The sequence below is a fragment of the Pygoscelis adeliae genome, unplaced genomic scaffold (assembly GCF_000699105.1).
Source record: "Pygoscelis adeliae isolate BGI_AS28 unplaced genomic scaffold, ASM69910v1 Scaffold101, whole genome shotgun sequence".
Classification (NCBI taxonomy): domain Eukaryota; kingdom Metazoa; phylum Chordata; class Aves; order Sphenisciformes; family Spheniscidae; genus Pygoscelis; species Pygoscelis adeliae.
Window position 1 is genome coordinate 8653790 of NW_008824238.1, and position 16454 is coordinate 8670243.

Consider the following 16454-nt stretch of genomic DNA (forward strand, 5'->3'; position numbering starts at 1 on the left):
GTATCTGTCTTCCCTCTGTCTTAGGAGCACCAGCTCTCGGGTATAAATCTCGCCTCTCACTTAGAGGCTGCTCTCGCTTCTGTGCTTTCGCTCAGACCATCTTTGTTGTGGCTTACCAAGGCAACTCCTTAGCTTTTCCGTGGTCGCTGAGCCTGTCAGTAACGGCTGCGTTGTCTCCGCAGTAGCTTTTCCTACTGGTTACTTTCCTTCTGCTGGAGTAATACTTCTTGCTTTTCGCCTCCCGGGTCTTGCTTTTAGCCTCCCGGGTGGCTTTGGCACAGCCTTGATGTAAGGTTTGGGGCTGTTCAGTTAATGTTCAGGCCTGTTGATTCTTCCAATATCTTAAACGCACCTACTTTCTCTGACTTGGCATATTCTTTGATTGAGGACGTCATAATCTAGCCTGAAATCTTCCTGAGAGAGAATGTTTTCCTCGAGAGCTTCAGCAGCAGCCCCAGATGCTTTTGATACATCTTTTGTTTTATTGATATGAAAATGGGTGTGTCTTTGCTTTGTGTTCAGAAGGTGGGTCTTGGAGAACTGTTTTCTTGCTATAACTATTCTTGTCCTTCTGAAAAGTGATAAAGAAATGTAAAAGAAGGATTAGGACTGAGAAAGGGAAGGATACTCAGTGAGTAATATTAATGCGTGAGTTACCTATGGCATCAGGTTTTACCGTGACTGTACTTCTCATGGAATTGGGGGTGGTTTCACAGTTACAGGTATTAAAACTGCTTCTGCATTTTCCTCTGACATGAAAAGAATTCATAAGTTTAATCTTTTTCTGCAAAACTGTAACTAAACCAAGAAAGCAATGCTTTGGGGTTCTAGTTGTGTGAAGAACAAAGATTCATTAAGGGGCTTTGCTTGCAGAGGCTAACTGCTCAGGCTGTCTATACTTAGCTATCTGCAAGCATCAGCTCAGAGAGAGAATGTGTCTTGTTACTCCTAATCTGCATTTTGTACTTTAAGAGACTTTCATCTGCGGTATTGCAAACAATAGTTTCATCTTTGCAAAGCTGTAGCTTGTATTATCTCTCATGGCTATGGAGTGCTTTGATGTCATTGAAAATACAGCTGGTTGTGGATAGCAGTGGAACGTTTGGTTAGAGATCAGTAGCCCTAGAAGAATACTGTGTCAGCGTGTGTGATGATGATGGTATCTCCAAAACTAAATCATTGTAGTTATGACTTTACACAAAGGTGATTTCAAGATTGTTAATCTAGGTGTGGAGTAAGGAGAAAGTATAACTGTTTTGCTCCAAATGGAATTACCTTTAATTTTGTTAAACTGCTCTTGGTTTTTGCATTTTTTCCTTTAATGGCTCTCAACTCAGAATTGCAAAGACAGCTAGCACAGAACTCATGAAATACTTTATTGTTCCAGATTTCTTATTTGATGAAATTTGGTGGCCGTGTTCCACTCTCATGCGGTATTGTGGCACAGTTTCATAACTGCAAAAGAATTGTCAAATGAACTATACCAAACCCACGTGTTTGAAAATCTTTTCTTTTTAATTGAAAGTGTAAGTTAGTAGTCCCAACCACTCATGTATATTAATCTATAATCTACTGGTGTATTCTTCTAAACAAGGCCAAAGACTAAACAGTTATTCATGTGGAATCAAGGTGCAAGAGAGCTTAGTGCCCGCTCATCTGGCCCTCGCGCACGGAGGTGGCTGGTGGCTGTGCCAGTTTGGCTGTGGGACAGGCATGCCGCTGGAGAACTCCAGGTGCAGGGTTCTTAACTGCCACTGCCGGCGGGGACCCCATGTTGTTTAGTACTGGCGGTCTTGTCAGCATCACTGCCGTGTACGTGGAGCCCTTCCTCTTTTTTAAAATCCTCACGGCTTTTCACATAACTGAAGACTCTGTTCTTGAACTAGTTTGCTGTGCAGTGGGTAAGGAGATTGTGTTGACAAGCAGCTTAACCACAAGGCCAAATTTTAGTTATAAGTAAATTGTATGGCTTGCTTGGTATGAAATAGGATTATAATACCAAGATTTGCTCCTTATAATACCAAGATATACTCCTGAAGTCTGTCGAGAACTTGTGGAAGTACTTGCTGTTGACCTTTCAACAAGCTTACTGCTTTGTATTTCACTGGCTTCACGAAGTTTTAGTATGTTTACATGTTACTATTTCTACTGCATTATGAAGCTAAGTAGGACAAATCCAGGTGTGGTGTAGGATGTAGAAGCAATGTTAAATACATTGGGTCTGCAAGAGCTGGGTACATAGTATCTTGTAGTAATGCTTTCAAGTAAGTAGTGCTCTTCTCTGTGGCTAACATGAATATATGGTCATCTGAGAACATACTTCATGGGAAATAACAAATATACATAAACAGTTGATCAGCATGCTGTGTGAGTGAATTGCACGTTCTGGAAAATAGTGTAGAGATCTGCCATCTAATCGGTTCTTCTAACACCAGCACAGGCTAATCCCATTACTGGGAAAGGATTTTTTTTTTTTTTTTTACCTTTGGTTGAAAAATTGAAGTAACTTTCAAGGCTGGGCAGAACTAATAAATTTAGTTTTGAACACGAATTTATGATACTTATATCGTGCTGATATATAAAATGGAGAAAACCGAAGATTGCAGTGTGAAACTGCTTTTAATTAAAGCTGTATATTTGGATGGGAGTCCCTTCTTTGTGTCTTTGCTATAACTAATGCAGAGGAACTGCTCATCTTGTTGTTAGGCCTAGGTTTCCACATGTGTTTGAATTTATGCTGTCTAACATGAGTCACTGACGTATAAGTTTAAGTCATATTTCCATGAAACATTTCCCTGTGCTGCTTGTTTGTAAGGCTTTGTTTATCAAGGCTGTGAAGTAGGCATTTCTCCAGTAGATGGAGTGTGATCTACATGGAGTCACAGAGGTTACCTGGCTTCCTGCCCCTCTGACTCTTAACTTAGAGGGTCAGCACTGGTACGGTAGTTATTTCTTGCTGGAATATTTCTGTCTTCAAAGATTTGTATCTAATTCCTGTAACATTGAGGCAACACTTTTACTGAAGGCAGGAGCCCACTTAAAATCTCAAGTTGACACTAAATTATTTGGCACCCTTGTTGTGTTTGTTGTTTCAGTTATGGAGGTGGAACATGAATGTGTCTTGCAGACTAGCAAACCAGTTTATCTTATAAGCTTATTTGTGTAAAATAAAGATTCATAAATGTGTTACAAAAACATGATCTTAAATAATAGCTTTTGCTTCAAATTTAAGTCTTGACTTGGAATGAATTATCTGTCTATATCCCAGTATGTGGCCTTGAAATTAAAATTAATTATTTTCCTTCGACATGGTGAATATAGGCCACTCCTGGAGGCAGATCTTATGTTCATGCAAATTCCATATGTCATTTTAGAATAATATGTACAGATTGGAAAAAAGCTACAAGTAGTTAGGAAAAAAAAAAGTTATTTGGAGTTATTTTAAACTTTCTATCTTCTTCGCTCTTCTGTCGTACTCTGCAGTGAGGAAGATGATGACCTTCAATATGTGGATCATGACTATGAAGTACCGCAGCAAAAAGGTTTGAAGAAGATATGTAACAGGGTGAAATGGACACGTGATGAGGTAATACTTTTTTCTGGCTTTAGTTTCATTCCTATATGATATTAGTAGCATGTGAAATGTTATTATTAGATAGTGTCTTATTGGGATAGCATGTAGCATTTATTGGCTGAGGTTATGTCTTAACAGGATGAAAGGCTAAAGAAGCTGGTGGAACAAAATGGTACAGATGATTGGGCTTTCATTGCTAGTCATCTACAAGTAAGTTGAATCTCTGTTTCAGTTACGTTCCCTTTTAGTATTTATTTACTTTGGTCATATGTCTAGTTTGGAAATGAGGTGAAATAGAAATCAGAAACACATAATAGTAAAAAACATTTTAAAGGATGCTTGTAAATTGGGCTTGAGATCTAGCTCAGACCTTGAAGAACATTATCAGCTCAGGCTGGGGCTCAAGCGATGGTCTGAAATGATCAAAAATAATTGACACCTTCTGTCCACACTTGCTATTTGTTTACATTCTGGAATATATTCCTGTTTCCTATTGGTTGCACCACTTGTGGTGGTTACATCTACAGTTCACAGGTTGCTTCTGAAGCAGTTAGGAGAGTGGGTTGCATCTGAAAGATTGCTTGAAAGGAGTGGGATCAATTTCTTAAACACCTTAGGAAAAGGGAAGTGGGATGGTGTTGTTTTTTGTTTTGGTGTTTGTTGGTTTTTTTTTGTTGTTTTTTTTTTTTACAGCGATGTCTGCTTCCCTAACATATGTAAATTTTTCTACCCAACGGTATCTTCAGTTGCTACAAGTGGATCCTTAGTGGATTTCTTGGAAGTTTCCTACTGACACTTAAAATTTCTTGCTCTGTTCCAATGGTCAGGTGGAATGAGTAAAGGAGCTGTTGGTTCAAACATTAAATGATTCCTCAGCAGTATGAGCTGCACTGGTAGAAAATACCTACAACTAGAATCGATGATGATTGTTTCTCTTCTGATTAAATGTTATAAAATGCCTACTATGAAAACGTGGCTAGAATCTAAGGCTGAAATCACTACCTAGAAGTGGTATTGAATATTCAAATGTTAGAAATCAAAAAATTACACCCCCCTGCCCCCAACTTTGTGGTTCTTATAATATTGAGTGGGATGATACAGTTGTATGAAACTCCTGTGTAACTAGGTAAAAATAGACTTGAATTCTAAATGCTGAACAACTGTAACTTTTCATTGTTCCCATCATATTTGTGCAACTGTGGTGCTTCTGATTTTTTCTTTCCAGGTGGCAAAGTGTACTTGTCATGGAATGAACTCAAAGCTTCTAAATTTAAGGAGTGCATAAGCAAATCACTGTTCCTTACGTGTACATTATCCCCTTCCAAAACGCAGTGAAATGAGTGAATGGCAGAGGAGAAAGAGATAATATCAGAAAGCTTTTATATTAAACTGTTGAAAAATACGATGTTTGGTGATACTGATCTGTAGGTGTAGTATGGAGTTGCATTTAACAGATCTAACGGTTTAATTTAATAAAAAGTTCTCCAGCTGAAAACAAATGCTTCTGGAGACAGAAGGCTATTGTTCAGCTGGGCCCAAGTGAGGTTGAATAAAGGCTCCCCAGCTATCATGGGAAACATGCATGGAGGATCAGGTTGCCCATTGCACAATCACTGATGTTGGAAGGAACCTCTCAAGATCACCTAGTCCGAGCCCCCTGCTCAAGCAAGGTCAGCTGGAGCAGGCTGCCCAGGACAGTGTCCAGTTGGGTTTTGAATATCTCCGTGGATGGAGACTCCACAGCCTCTCTGGGCGACCTATTGCAGTGTTCAAATTACAAAGCCAAATAACAGAGGCTGGCATAATTAGCACTTACCTTGTTACTGATGGTCTTTTGCTAGGAAAACCAAGTGTATCTTGAGTTACTGGCATATAAAGGCACTCAAACTGCCATGTTTTCAGAACCCCATTTCACTATTGGGCTGGGCACAAGAAAACCTTCCCTCTGTTCTGCCCAAAAAAGTGAAGATGGCTTAAAGGTGACCCTCAAGAGAGGGAACGCAGCTTGTATTCTTTTTCAATTTATTGCAGCTAGGGCAGACCTGAAACGATTTTATTGTTTCATCCCATCATTTGCTTTGCTCTTCTCCCCCAAATATGTCATGGTTTGAGAAACGTCTGGAAGGTAAAAACACTAAAAGGCCAACTTCAAAATTTTTCTTTCATTGAAAATGGGAACCGCTGTCCTATATTGAGTCTGTCTTTTACAGCTTATCTCCACCAGGAAATGGTAATGTTTTGTAACAAACTCTAGTGTGCTTTTAATCATATGGTGTCCATGTGTGATTAACTTGAAGGTACTGTGATCAATGTAATTTTAGATGTAACAGTGGTTTTTGGGTTTTTTTTCCTGGTCTTGCAGGCTGCTTCTTGTTTAACTTCATCTTAGCATGGTAACGCCTTTGCTTGGTAGACATCCCAGCAAAACCTTGAAATTGGTACTTGCTAACCATCAGCTTGCACTGAAGAGAGTAAATCATCATGTCCCAGTGTTACAAAAGACGTGCTAGTATGCTGTGCTGGGGCAGGCTCTTATCTGCATATTTCTAAGGTTTTGACCAACTACCCTGAGAGTCCCAAACTTTCCTACAGACAGTTTTTAGGAGGCTGAGTGGAAGCTTACTTCCCTTTCATAACTGGGAACAATATTTCAAAAGATCTTTAGTGAAGCTACAGAAAAGCACCATCTGTCCTGAGCAGAAAAAGCAATGTTGTTTAATTAGTATGTGTTAGCTAAACTTGATATAAATCTGTTTTCCTTACATGCTAGTAAAGAGCTGAGAATATATGCGAGACTTAGAAAAAAGTTTATTCTTTTATTTGAAAGAAAAAGTATTTCCTTTAAAAATTTCTTTCCTTATATAGGTTATAGATAATGTCAAAATCATGTCAATCACATAAAGTTCAGAGAAGGTGTGGAGTAATGAGGACAAAAATAATTCTAAGTTTTTCTTTAAAGAAGAGTAAGTTCTGAATTTGATTATCAAGTAAGAACGGTGAAGTAATTAGATTAGAGCTTTGTGCAAGGCTGTTTTTTCTGGATAAGAGTTTTTATAAGCAAATGGAAGAAGAAATAATAAGGGAGAATTTAACTATTATACTTAAAGGTCTGAATAAGTCTTTTAATTTGAAATAACCTAATAATTCTGGCTAGCTAATATTTACAGTTTTATGTATTCAAGAGTTTAACAGCTACACCGGTCTTCTAAAACTATTTCAGAATCGTTCAGATTTTCAGTGCCAGCATCGATGGCAGAAGGTACTAAACCCGGAACTGATTAAAGGTCCCTGGACTAAAGAAGAAGATCAAAGGGTAATAAAAACTAATTGATACTGTACTCTCTTACTGTAATAAAATTGGCATATGACTGCTAAGAATGTGTACTTTTTCTTAGGTTTCATCCCCACAAAGATGATGTCTGATGCATCTTGTCACATAGATAATTACATTATATTATACTGTGTGAGAAGAAAAAAAAATGCAGCTTCTCTTAAGTAGACGGAATGTCTGGTCTGCTCAAGCATGTCATTTCCCTTTGCTCAGATTGCTAGCTGAACTACTCTAGCTTACCAAGTAGAGGAGATCTCTTTACAGCACTAAAGATCAAAGGTCTTACTCACATCTTTTATTTCTCGAACCCACCAGACTTAAATGGTTTGGGAATAAGGGAAATTATTTCATACTCTACTGTTAAAGAAGCTAGCAGTGGTGTGCTAGACTCCTTTTCCCATCTCTGATAACCCACACTGTAGCGTTTTGCCTGCAAAACCTGGACTGCCCTGTAGGAAGGTGGACATACAGCTTTCACATATGATATTTCAAATCAACTGCTTATTCCCACTGCTTAAAACTGTTTTAAGATGTTTAAAACTAGTATTTGTCAACTTGTGAATATGGTCTTCCTAACCTATTTTTTACAGTTCTCATCAGTCTTTTAAGAAAAAGCTTCTAATGTGTAAAAACATGTAGAAATGGGATGAAGGTTGGGAGTAGAGGTGTGGGTTTTTTCTCATACGTATGTTGTTGGAAAAAAGTCAAACCAAGCCTCTTTACCAGCTTCTTTTTTGGTCTTTCCTAATGTCAGCTTATGCAATGGGTGACAGAAAGGAAACTTCCAAATGAATGTTTTCATTAGTATATACTTACATTCTAAACACAGTGAATTTGGAGCTAATAAGCAATTTTTTGCTTTCTTGAAAAACAACTTTTAAAACCCCAAGTCACTGTCTGCCTCCTTAGGGCCTAGTATCTTACCAAGTTGACTATTGTAATCCTATTCTAAAATGTGAGTTTATCAGTGTTCTCAGTCTTTGATTAGGAAAATTAGGGTTTGGAATTATAACGTGCTTTCATCTGTGTTCCAGGTTATTGAATTAGTTCAGAAGTATGGTCCAAAGCGCTGGTCTCTAATTGCAAAACACTTGAAAGGAAGAATAGGCAAGCAATGCAGAGAGAGATGGCATAACCATCTCAATCCTGAGGTAAAGAAGTCTTCGTGGACAGAAGAAGAGGACAGAATAATCTATGAAGCTCACAAGCGTTTGGGAAACCGATGGGCTGAAATAGCAAAACTTCTTCCTGGAAGGTGCTTTTCAACTCTATTTGTGTTAAATATTGGAATATGGAAAGCGGTCATCGCACAACTCTTTCCAATGTAATTTGTTAGTCAGAAAGCATCTGTTAAAACTTAGGTCACAACATCTTTATTGTGATAGATACCGAAATTTTTTAAGATCTTTTGCATTCGATTATGTATTCTTAAAAAGCCATAAAACCAATAAAAAGACCTTTAACACTCTGCAGGTTCCTTCAAAAATCCTCCTGTTCACTTAGAAAAAACTGTGGTAGAGCTGAAGAGTAACTGCAAGTAATAGTGGAAGAATGCTTTAACATCCTATGACTTGATATCAAAGTGCCTTCATTAATATGCATTTGGTGGTGACTTTTTGGTTTAAGATCAGCAATTCTTTATTTATTTTTTGTGGAACACTTCTTGTTAAACAGGACACTCGAAAAAGAGAATCTTAGTAACCTTCAGAAGTCCAGGCTTAGGAGTCATGCATTGCAAAGCTAGCTGGTTACCATGTAGTCTCTAAGTTAAGAATGAATTGTATGCGTTGTTCTCCTTATCTTTGTTTCAGGTGTGATTGCCAACTTACATGCTTGTGGAAGACAAAATTTTAGTGTATAAAGAGTTTAACGAAATAAATCTTTTACCTTGTACTGTTAATTGAAATTCAGTGTTAAGCTGTCCCTCTCTGAATTCAGTCTGTGTGTTCAGGAGGTGACTGTCTAGCTGTGCCGAAGGAATGTCAGCACTTGTTATGTTGGGAGAATGAGTCCTTAGAGATGTGTGTTTAAAAATTTGACATTTTGATTAAGTACACAATCCATGAATCACAGGAAATCCTTTGGAGGAATGGGAAGGGAATGGATTGCATCTTATAGAATTTCAGAGAGGGAAGATGAATTTGTAAGGACAGAGGCATTCCTAATTCACTAACTTATTTGTTGAAAATAAATCCAAGATGAGACTCTTAGCTAAAGATTGGATCCTAGACCTAGAAGATTTGTAAAGAGTCTCTAACACTAGTGGGATGAAAAAGGGGAATAATTCTTGGAGTTGAGCTTAAATGAAGAATGGGGCTTAAAGCAATTTTTATTTCAGTGTACCTCTCTCTAAGGCTAGTAATAATATTGCTAGTATTTTAGACTGTAATGCATTCATACTCTTGCCTTAATGCTTGTCTAGTGTTAAAAGGGACTTCAGCCTGCTTGTCAAACTGCAGGCATTTTCTTTCCAAGGGGAATGACAGTGGGTCCTGGTCTTCTGCCATGCCTGCTTTTCCCAGACAAGATCAAGGGCACCAAGAGGTAGTGGGATGTTCTTTCACAAAGCTGCACATAAACCTCAGAGCTGGGAATGCAGGCTGTCATTTTTTTTAGAAGAGATGTCTTCCAGTGGCAAACACTAGCCACAGTGCCCATATTATGCTGTGGGACAGTAGGCTGATTGCCTTAGCTTCATGTTCCGCAAATGTGTAGCAGAGGGTAAATAACGTAGTGACAGAGAACACATGGTTGTTCCAAGTATCCAAGAAAAAAGGTTCTCGCCCGTGATAACAGCCAGAACCAAGGCTTTTTCTTTTGCTACTTTTAATTTCCTGCAGACTTGAAGTTTAGTAGAAGGAAGTTTTGAAAAGAGTAGCTTTCTAGTCATTATGCCAAAACCCTGCTGATAATAGAACTTTCAGTCCAAGCTGCTAGAGCTTTCTCAATTTATGGCTGCGGATTAACCTACTGTACAAACCCTGTAAATTATGCCATATATTAAACTTTGAGATATGGAAACCAGTCACTGCTGTACACTTTCATTTTAGGACTGATAATTCGATTAAAAATCACTGGAATTCAACAATGCGAAGAAAGGTGGAACAGGAAGGATATTTACAAGATGGTATAAAGTCTGAAAGAGCTAGTTCATCCAAACTTCAGCCCCAGCCTGGTCTGACTATGGAACACTTGCACACTCAGAATCAATTTTACATACCTGTTCAGACACATGTAAGTTCAAAATCCAGAATAATTAGTAATTCCCAGTTTCAAATTATTTGTTGGGTTTGGAATGAGAAACAAATCTGAAAGAATGAAGATTTGTTGAGTATTTTTGTGATATTATGGTAACTTAGGATTTGTAAACCATAATAAATAGTTTATGTACAATAAAGTAGAGATAATTTTATAGCCTCCTTTTCTTTAGGGTTTGTAAAATGATTTATGTCTTTTTAGATTCCAGCATACCAGTATGCCTCACCAGAAGGCAGCTGTCTAGAACATGCTTCAGCTTCTTCCAACTTAGTTCAGGTAAATTGTTAACGGGCATTGTAAACGAAGAGAATGTACTGTGTATTATGCTGTAAAATGAAGAGTTTAAAAACCTGTAACTTCAAAATGTCTTTAAGTCTTTATCATGCACCTAAATTTATGTAAGTGTTCCTCTGTAAGTAGGCTTGCTAGCTTAATTGGTAGTTCTAGGTAGGAAAAAAGGAGCTGTCTTTATACATCCCAGAAACACAGCGGTTGTGCTTATTTCTGACAGAAGTATGGCTTAAAACATAGTCTACTAGTTAAATCTTTAGGTTAAAATTATGACCTGTTAGTAGTACCTAGCTTCTGAGAGATTTAAGGACAAGACTTTACTACTTTATATAGGTAATAAATATAACCCTATCTGGAAGACTCCGTTCAAATAACTTGCTGTGACTTACGCTTATGTCTGTGCTTTTTTTGTTCTCAATAGGTTTTAGTTCTGACTGATAAACTTCTGTCAATCAGTTGAAGATGCTCTTTTGCAACATTCTAAATGCTGAAGTATTGAGAAACTTTAAAACAAAAAAAAAATTGGATATATTTATTTCCTTTTGCACCTTTGGACTCACTTAGAATATATCTGAAATTCCTCATGTGTTGCAGACTGAATGTAGATCTTGGTTTGTAATACGACTTCCTAGAAGAATTTCTGTGATTTTTGAAATTAGTAAAAAAAAATATTTTGACACAGGAAATAATACATATTTTGTTTGTGCTAGATGCGTTAGAGATGTTCTGCAGAACTCTGTACCTAACCTTAAATTTCCCTCTGCAGGTCATCTGTTTCATATTGCATTTTCTTCCCTGATTTCAGTATAAGAATACAAATCATAACAAAGCCTTGTATGGCCTTTGACACTCTGGATTGCCCTGTACAGAAAAGGATGAGATACTTTCTGCTCCTTGAAGTCTTCCCTAAACTGGGGAATATAACTAGTTATGAAACTCATGGCATATATTGTCACTTACCTATATTTATAGCAATAACAGGAAGTTTTAAGGAGGTTAAAAACAAACCAACCAATTAGTTAATTTTCTTTTCTGATAGTAGTGGTAGGATTGCTTGTGTAGACACTCTGTCAGCAAATGCTGATTTGAAACACTTTCTTGCACACTTAGTGAGGATAAATAACGCAAAATTCTAGAAAGTACATGAAAACAGAAACACATCTACCAAGGTGCCAACATTGTTGCTTCTATTAAAGATAGGACTGAGTGACTTTTGGCTGAAAAGTGCTATAGTGTACTGAGCATGTACAGGGCATGTTAGAAACCTGTTAAAGTATTAGCTTGTATACCACTTTAACATCAGATCTACCTCCTGGTAATTGCTGGAGTTGTTTCGCTTGCAAGTGACTACTGTATTACAATATGATATAGCTTGAACAGCTCCGTTGCCGCTATGTGTGGATTTCTGTTAAAAATGTAGCTGTGTTATAATGAAGAATCTTTACTGTGGAGGGGTGGTGGAGGTGGAAAATAGTAATGGCTTCTTTCTTAAATTTTTCAGCAGTCATTTATTGATGATGATCCTGATAAAGAGAAGAAAATAAAGGAACTTGAATTGCTACTTATGTCAGCAGAGAATGAAATCAGAAGAAAACGAGTGTCTTCTGTAAGGACTGTAAATTTCTGTAAATATTTGAATATGCTTTACTGAGATTGATCCTCAGCAATTTAGTAATGGATGTTTGGTTTTGTGTGGTGTTTTGTCACCCGACCTTCTAAAATCAAACCTATGGCTGTTGGGTTGTAAAACAAAGTTATATATTAGAATTGAGGCAAATTATTTTTCGTGCCGTTTTCTAAACTGTGAAAACAGCAGAAATATGACCAGCAATTTGGCAGTTGTTCCTAAGACCCAGGATTTTAATCCTCTTCAAGAAGTAGCATGTTTGTTGATATCACCACCATTCACTTTTATAGATCAGCAATGTCGATCATCTGTTCAACAGAGAAAGGTGAAAAATACATAGATCTTGCTCTATTTGATTTCAAAACGTTCTGTAGATTATATTTTTATCAAACTTCTGTGTGAGTGCTTGAAATACTTGATATCCACATTTGGACGTGACAAACAGTATATAAATTTGCACTGTACAAAATTTACATGTACTTCAATGGGGAACTTGCAGATGATAGATTATAGTCACTCATTTCCTCAGGATCAGAGGGCTGTGAAGAACATTAGACACGTAACCAACCCAACCATATTGATCACTAATTTAGATTACAGGTGAACTTCCATTTTTTTGTGGTGGAACTATTCCTGGCATTCTCTTGAAACAGTGCAACATTCTGCTTATCTAGTGGAATCTGCTTTGCTTCCGATTTCCAGTGAAAGTTAAAATCTGTTTCTTGAGTACTAAGCAGGGTACTAAAATGCAATAACCATTTAGAAGTTAAGTAAACTATCAATGCAGAATCTGTGTTAAAAAAAAATCGGATCAAACAAGAAGTATTTCACATTCTAGAAACAGTTTCTAATCTTAAAATGTACCTGTGTTCTGTAGTGAAGATGACTTCGTAATATACTGATGTTCAGGAACACAGGAAACTTGCATCAGAGATGGCTTCCAATACAACCCATAATTATCTAAGTTGTAAGCATGTGTAAGATATGAATGAGAGGTAAGATAAAAGTCTTACACAATTTGAGAATGTTGAGTATGTTAATGTAAGGAGAAGACTAACTGCATTAATGCAAACAGATAATTAGTGTTTGAAAAAAAAATTAATAGTTATGCTTAGTCTTTCACATACTACTTTTTTTTCTTCCTCCCCATGGTCACATAATTGACTCTTCAGTTTCTAAGTTGAATAAGATTAACATGTTTCTTCATACTTTTTAGCAAGCTGGAAACTTACCTTGTTGGTCTGGAAGTTTTGTCATGGAAGATTGTGTGTCTAATATGCTAAATAGCCTTGGGGAACAAACAAGTGAGTTCTACAGCATGGATGAGACCCACGGCACATCTGTTCAGCAGAATTCACCACCTAAGTATTTGGCTGTGGAAGCAAATACATTGTTATCATCTCTACAGACCATTCCAGAATTTGCAGAGACGCTAGAGCTTATTGAGTCTGTAAGTCTATATTTATTCTAAAAAAATGTTTATTTAGGAACATCAACTTACACAATAGGTGTAAAATTCTCTTAAAGTTACCTTATTCTGTACTTGTCTGTAGTTTCACCCATATTGAGCGGTTTGGTTTTTTGCCTGTTTTAAAAGAATTGTTTCAAAATATTCAGTGTGTTAGGATTGTGTGAAAGATACAGGGAGAATAATTCAGTATATGGCTTCTGGAGGTAGAGAGCTGTTAGACTGGCTTGGATGTTGTGGAATAATCTTGGATAAGCCTGCTAGTGTTTGAGTGTTTTGCATCTTGCCTCGTAGGATCCTGTAGCGTGGAGTGATGTCACCAGTTTTGAGCTTTCAGAGGCTGTTGCATCTCCTGTCAAGCCAGCTCCAGTAAAACTAATGCGGATCCAGCACAATGAAGGGGCTGCTGAGTGCCAGTATAATGTCAGCGTTGTGCTTGATGGCAAAAAACACAGTAGCATCAGTGGCGAGGAAGAAGCAGTTTTTCCAACAACCCCAAACTTAACTAAATTCAGCACTCCACCTACTATCCTAAGAAAGAAAAAGAGATTGCGTGTTGGGCAATCACCAGTTAATGAACTGAATGATGGCTTGTGTAATGATGCCACCAATGTTGCACTAAAGCATACACCAGTGAAAACACTACCATTTTCTCCATCACAGGTGAGTTTTTATTTTTAAATATGGCTAAACTTTGAAGACTGCAGCGGGTGGATTATAAATTACAAGTACTTTCTTCCCTAGTCATACATTGTAGCCTAAACAAATATGTCCAAAAACTTCTTAAAACATCTGCATGAGGGTAGATACGTTAAAAAGAAATTGCTAAATAACCTATTTCCTCTGTTTTGAAGACTAACTGGGGGAGGGGGGTGGCAACTTATGTCTTAGCTCACACTTTCTCATGCAAATAATTGTTGATAAAGACCTATTGTTTCTGTGACCTAATTAAGCAGTAGGGATTTTAAGGAGAAAATCAAGGTTTCAGCGATAAATATCACAAATGTCTTGGAGTAGAAGTCAAGAATAGTTTATTGGGGTTTGTCGGTAAAAGCCCTTCAGATATACACATACAATTTTTTTTCTGCTCAGTACAGTGGTGAAGTTTTGTCCTTTAAGGTTGCTTAGGTTTTTTTTCTCTCTTGCACTTAGTTTTTCAACACTTGCTCTGGAAATGAACAATTTAACCTTGAAAATCCTGCATTTACATCGACTCCAATCTGTGGGCAGAAAGTTCTTATTACGACTCCTCTACACAAGGAAATGACACCAAAAGATCAAAAGGAAAATGTGGGGTAGGATTATTACATTAAACATCTGGTGGTGTTGCTCAAATAAAAACAAGTTTTTCTAAACATTGATAATTTAGTCTACCTGTATGCGTACTGTGGATGAGTTTTAAAACCCCTAACACTTAAATGCTTGCGTACAAACAAACTGGCTTCCTGTTTTTAACTTAACAGAAAGTGACTTGTACTCAGTTAAAATTTTTCCTTTTTTAAAATATTGAACAAAATCCAATTAAAGTTTATTATACCTGGAGTAATGCTATGGTGATCTTAATACTTTCAGATTCATGGTGGTGATATTTGTTGTGTAAATTAAGGTATTTTAAAATGTTTCTTAGATTCATTTTATTACATTACTGTTGATAAAGTAAAATATTAAAATGCATGTATGAACACTTTTCTATGCTTAAATAGTTTTAGAACTCCCACAATTAGAAGATCTCTTTTGGGTTCAACACCAAGGACGCCAACTCCTTTTAAAAATGCTTTGGCTGCTCAGGAAAAAAAGTATGGTCCCCTCAAACTTACGGTATGTGATGACATTGTTTATTTTCTTCTTTGTTAAAGTCTAAATGCCCTCTTGTTTTTGAGATTGTAAGCCTCAGCATGATCTTAGAAAGCATTTTCTAACGATGCTGTTGTTTCAGTGACATTACATATTATCCTAGAGAACAGCTAGAATGTGAATCAAAAATGCTTCAGATTTTGTATGTTAGACTGGTATCCTTCAGTGTAGTATGGAGGCACTGTCTTTTTGAATGGTGTTCGGTACTTATAATCATTTGAACCATAGTAATCTTAAACGCATTGGTTCTGCGTTTATGAGTTGTTTTAAACTTGTGTAGCCTTGCTAACACACTGTACCTCTTACGAGGTGGTAACATCACTGTCTGAGATTTTAATTTTAATACTTCAGTGTTCTGTTTTTTTCAAAAGAAAAATGGTGAGAAAGTTGAGTGGGTGTGGGTCCTTCAACTGGATAATCTAGTAAGAGCGAACTGGTGCAGATAAATGTTCTGACTTCGTTATTTTAAGCAACTTTCACATTTTACTTGAAAAACTGCATTATCTTTGAAACCTCTGGACTATGTAAGAGCTGAGTTGTTTTCTGGTTTTGGTTCTTCTACAGTGCTAGGACTGAAACTAGATGTTTACCACAGCATGCTAGTATTCTGAGAATTTTTTTGATGGGAAGATGTTTGGAAGTGTTTTATCCTTCCTAGGGGCTTACTAGAATGACGTCTACAATTTTCTTCATCCTAAAAACCAAAATCTTAATATAGCAATTCATGATTCCTCTGATTCTTCTGGCTGTCACAGAAGACTTTTTTTTTGTTGTTGACTACAGATAATGTTACTTTTTTGTTTGTTCCAAATGAATTCAATTTTTGCTCTCTTCCTAGCCTAGCTAAGGTATGTTAATGCATAATAACTTTCGGAATTCAGTAGACATATGCTTTTCAAGTTCTGAAAAAATTCCAGCCAACATATATTGACTACTTCTTTTCTGCAAACACAGAAGGTAGCTCAGACTTTGCCACGGGGCTTGGCACCATCTGTGTTACCCTATAGATTCACAGTCTCTCACTATGCAAATGGAGTGGTTTGGCATTCCT

The 16454-nt window shown here is 37.1% G+C and overlaps 1 protein-coding gene across 1 annotated transcript in view; it reads left to right on the plus strand.

Moving 5' to 3' along the window:
- Nucleotides 1-16454, plus strand: part of MYBL1 (v-myb avian myeloblastosis viral oncogene homolog-like 1) — a 33943-nt gene that overhangs the window by 12081 nt on the left and 5408 nt on the right. Inside the window, exons 3-14 of the mRNA XM_009335085.1 lie at nt 904-934; nt 3488-3586; nt 3713-3784; nt 6795-6887; nt 7940-8160; nt 9956-10139; nt 10365-10439; nt 11956-12060; nt 13298-13531; nt 13844-14212; nt 14702-14844; nt 15253-15367. Of these exons, the coding sequence (XP_009333360.1) occupies nt 904-934; nt 3488-3586; nt 3713-3784; nt 6795-6887; nt 7940-8160; nt 9956-10139; nt 10365-10439; nt 11956-12060; nt 13298-13531; nt 13844-14212; nt 14702-14844; nt 15253-15367 (1741 nt within the window). The remainder of the gene's footprint in view (nt 1-903; nt 935-3487; nt 3587-3712; nt 3785-6794; nt 6888-7939; nt 8161-9955; nt 10140-10364; nt 10440-11955; nt 12061-13297; nt 13532-13843; nt 14213-14701; nt 14845-15252; nt 15368-16454) is intronic.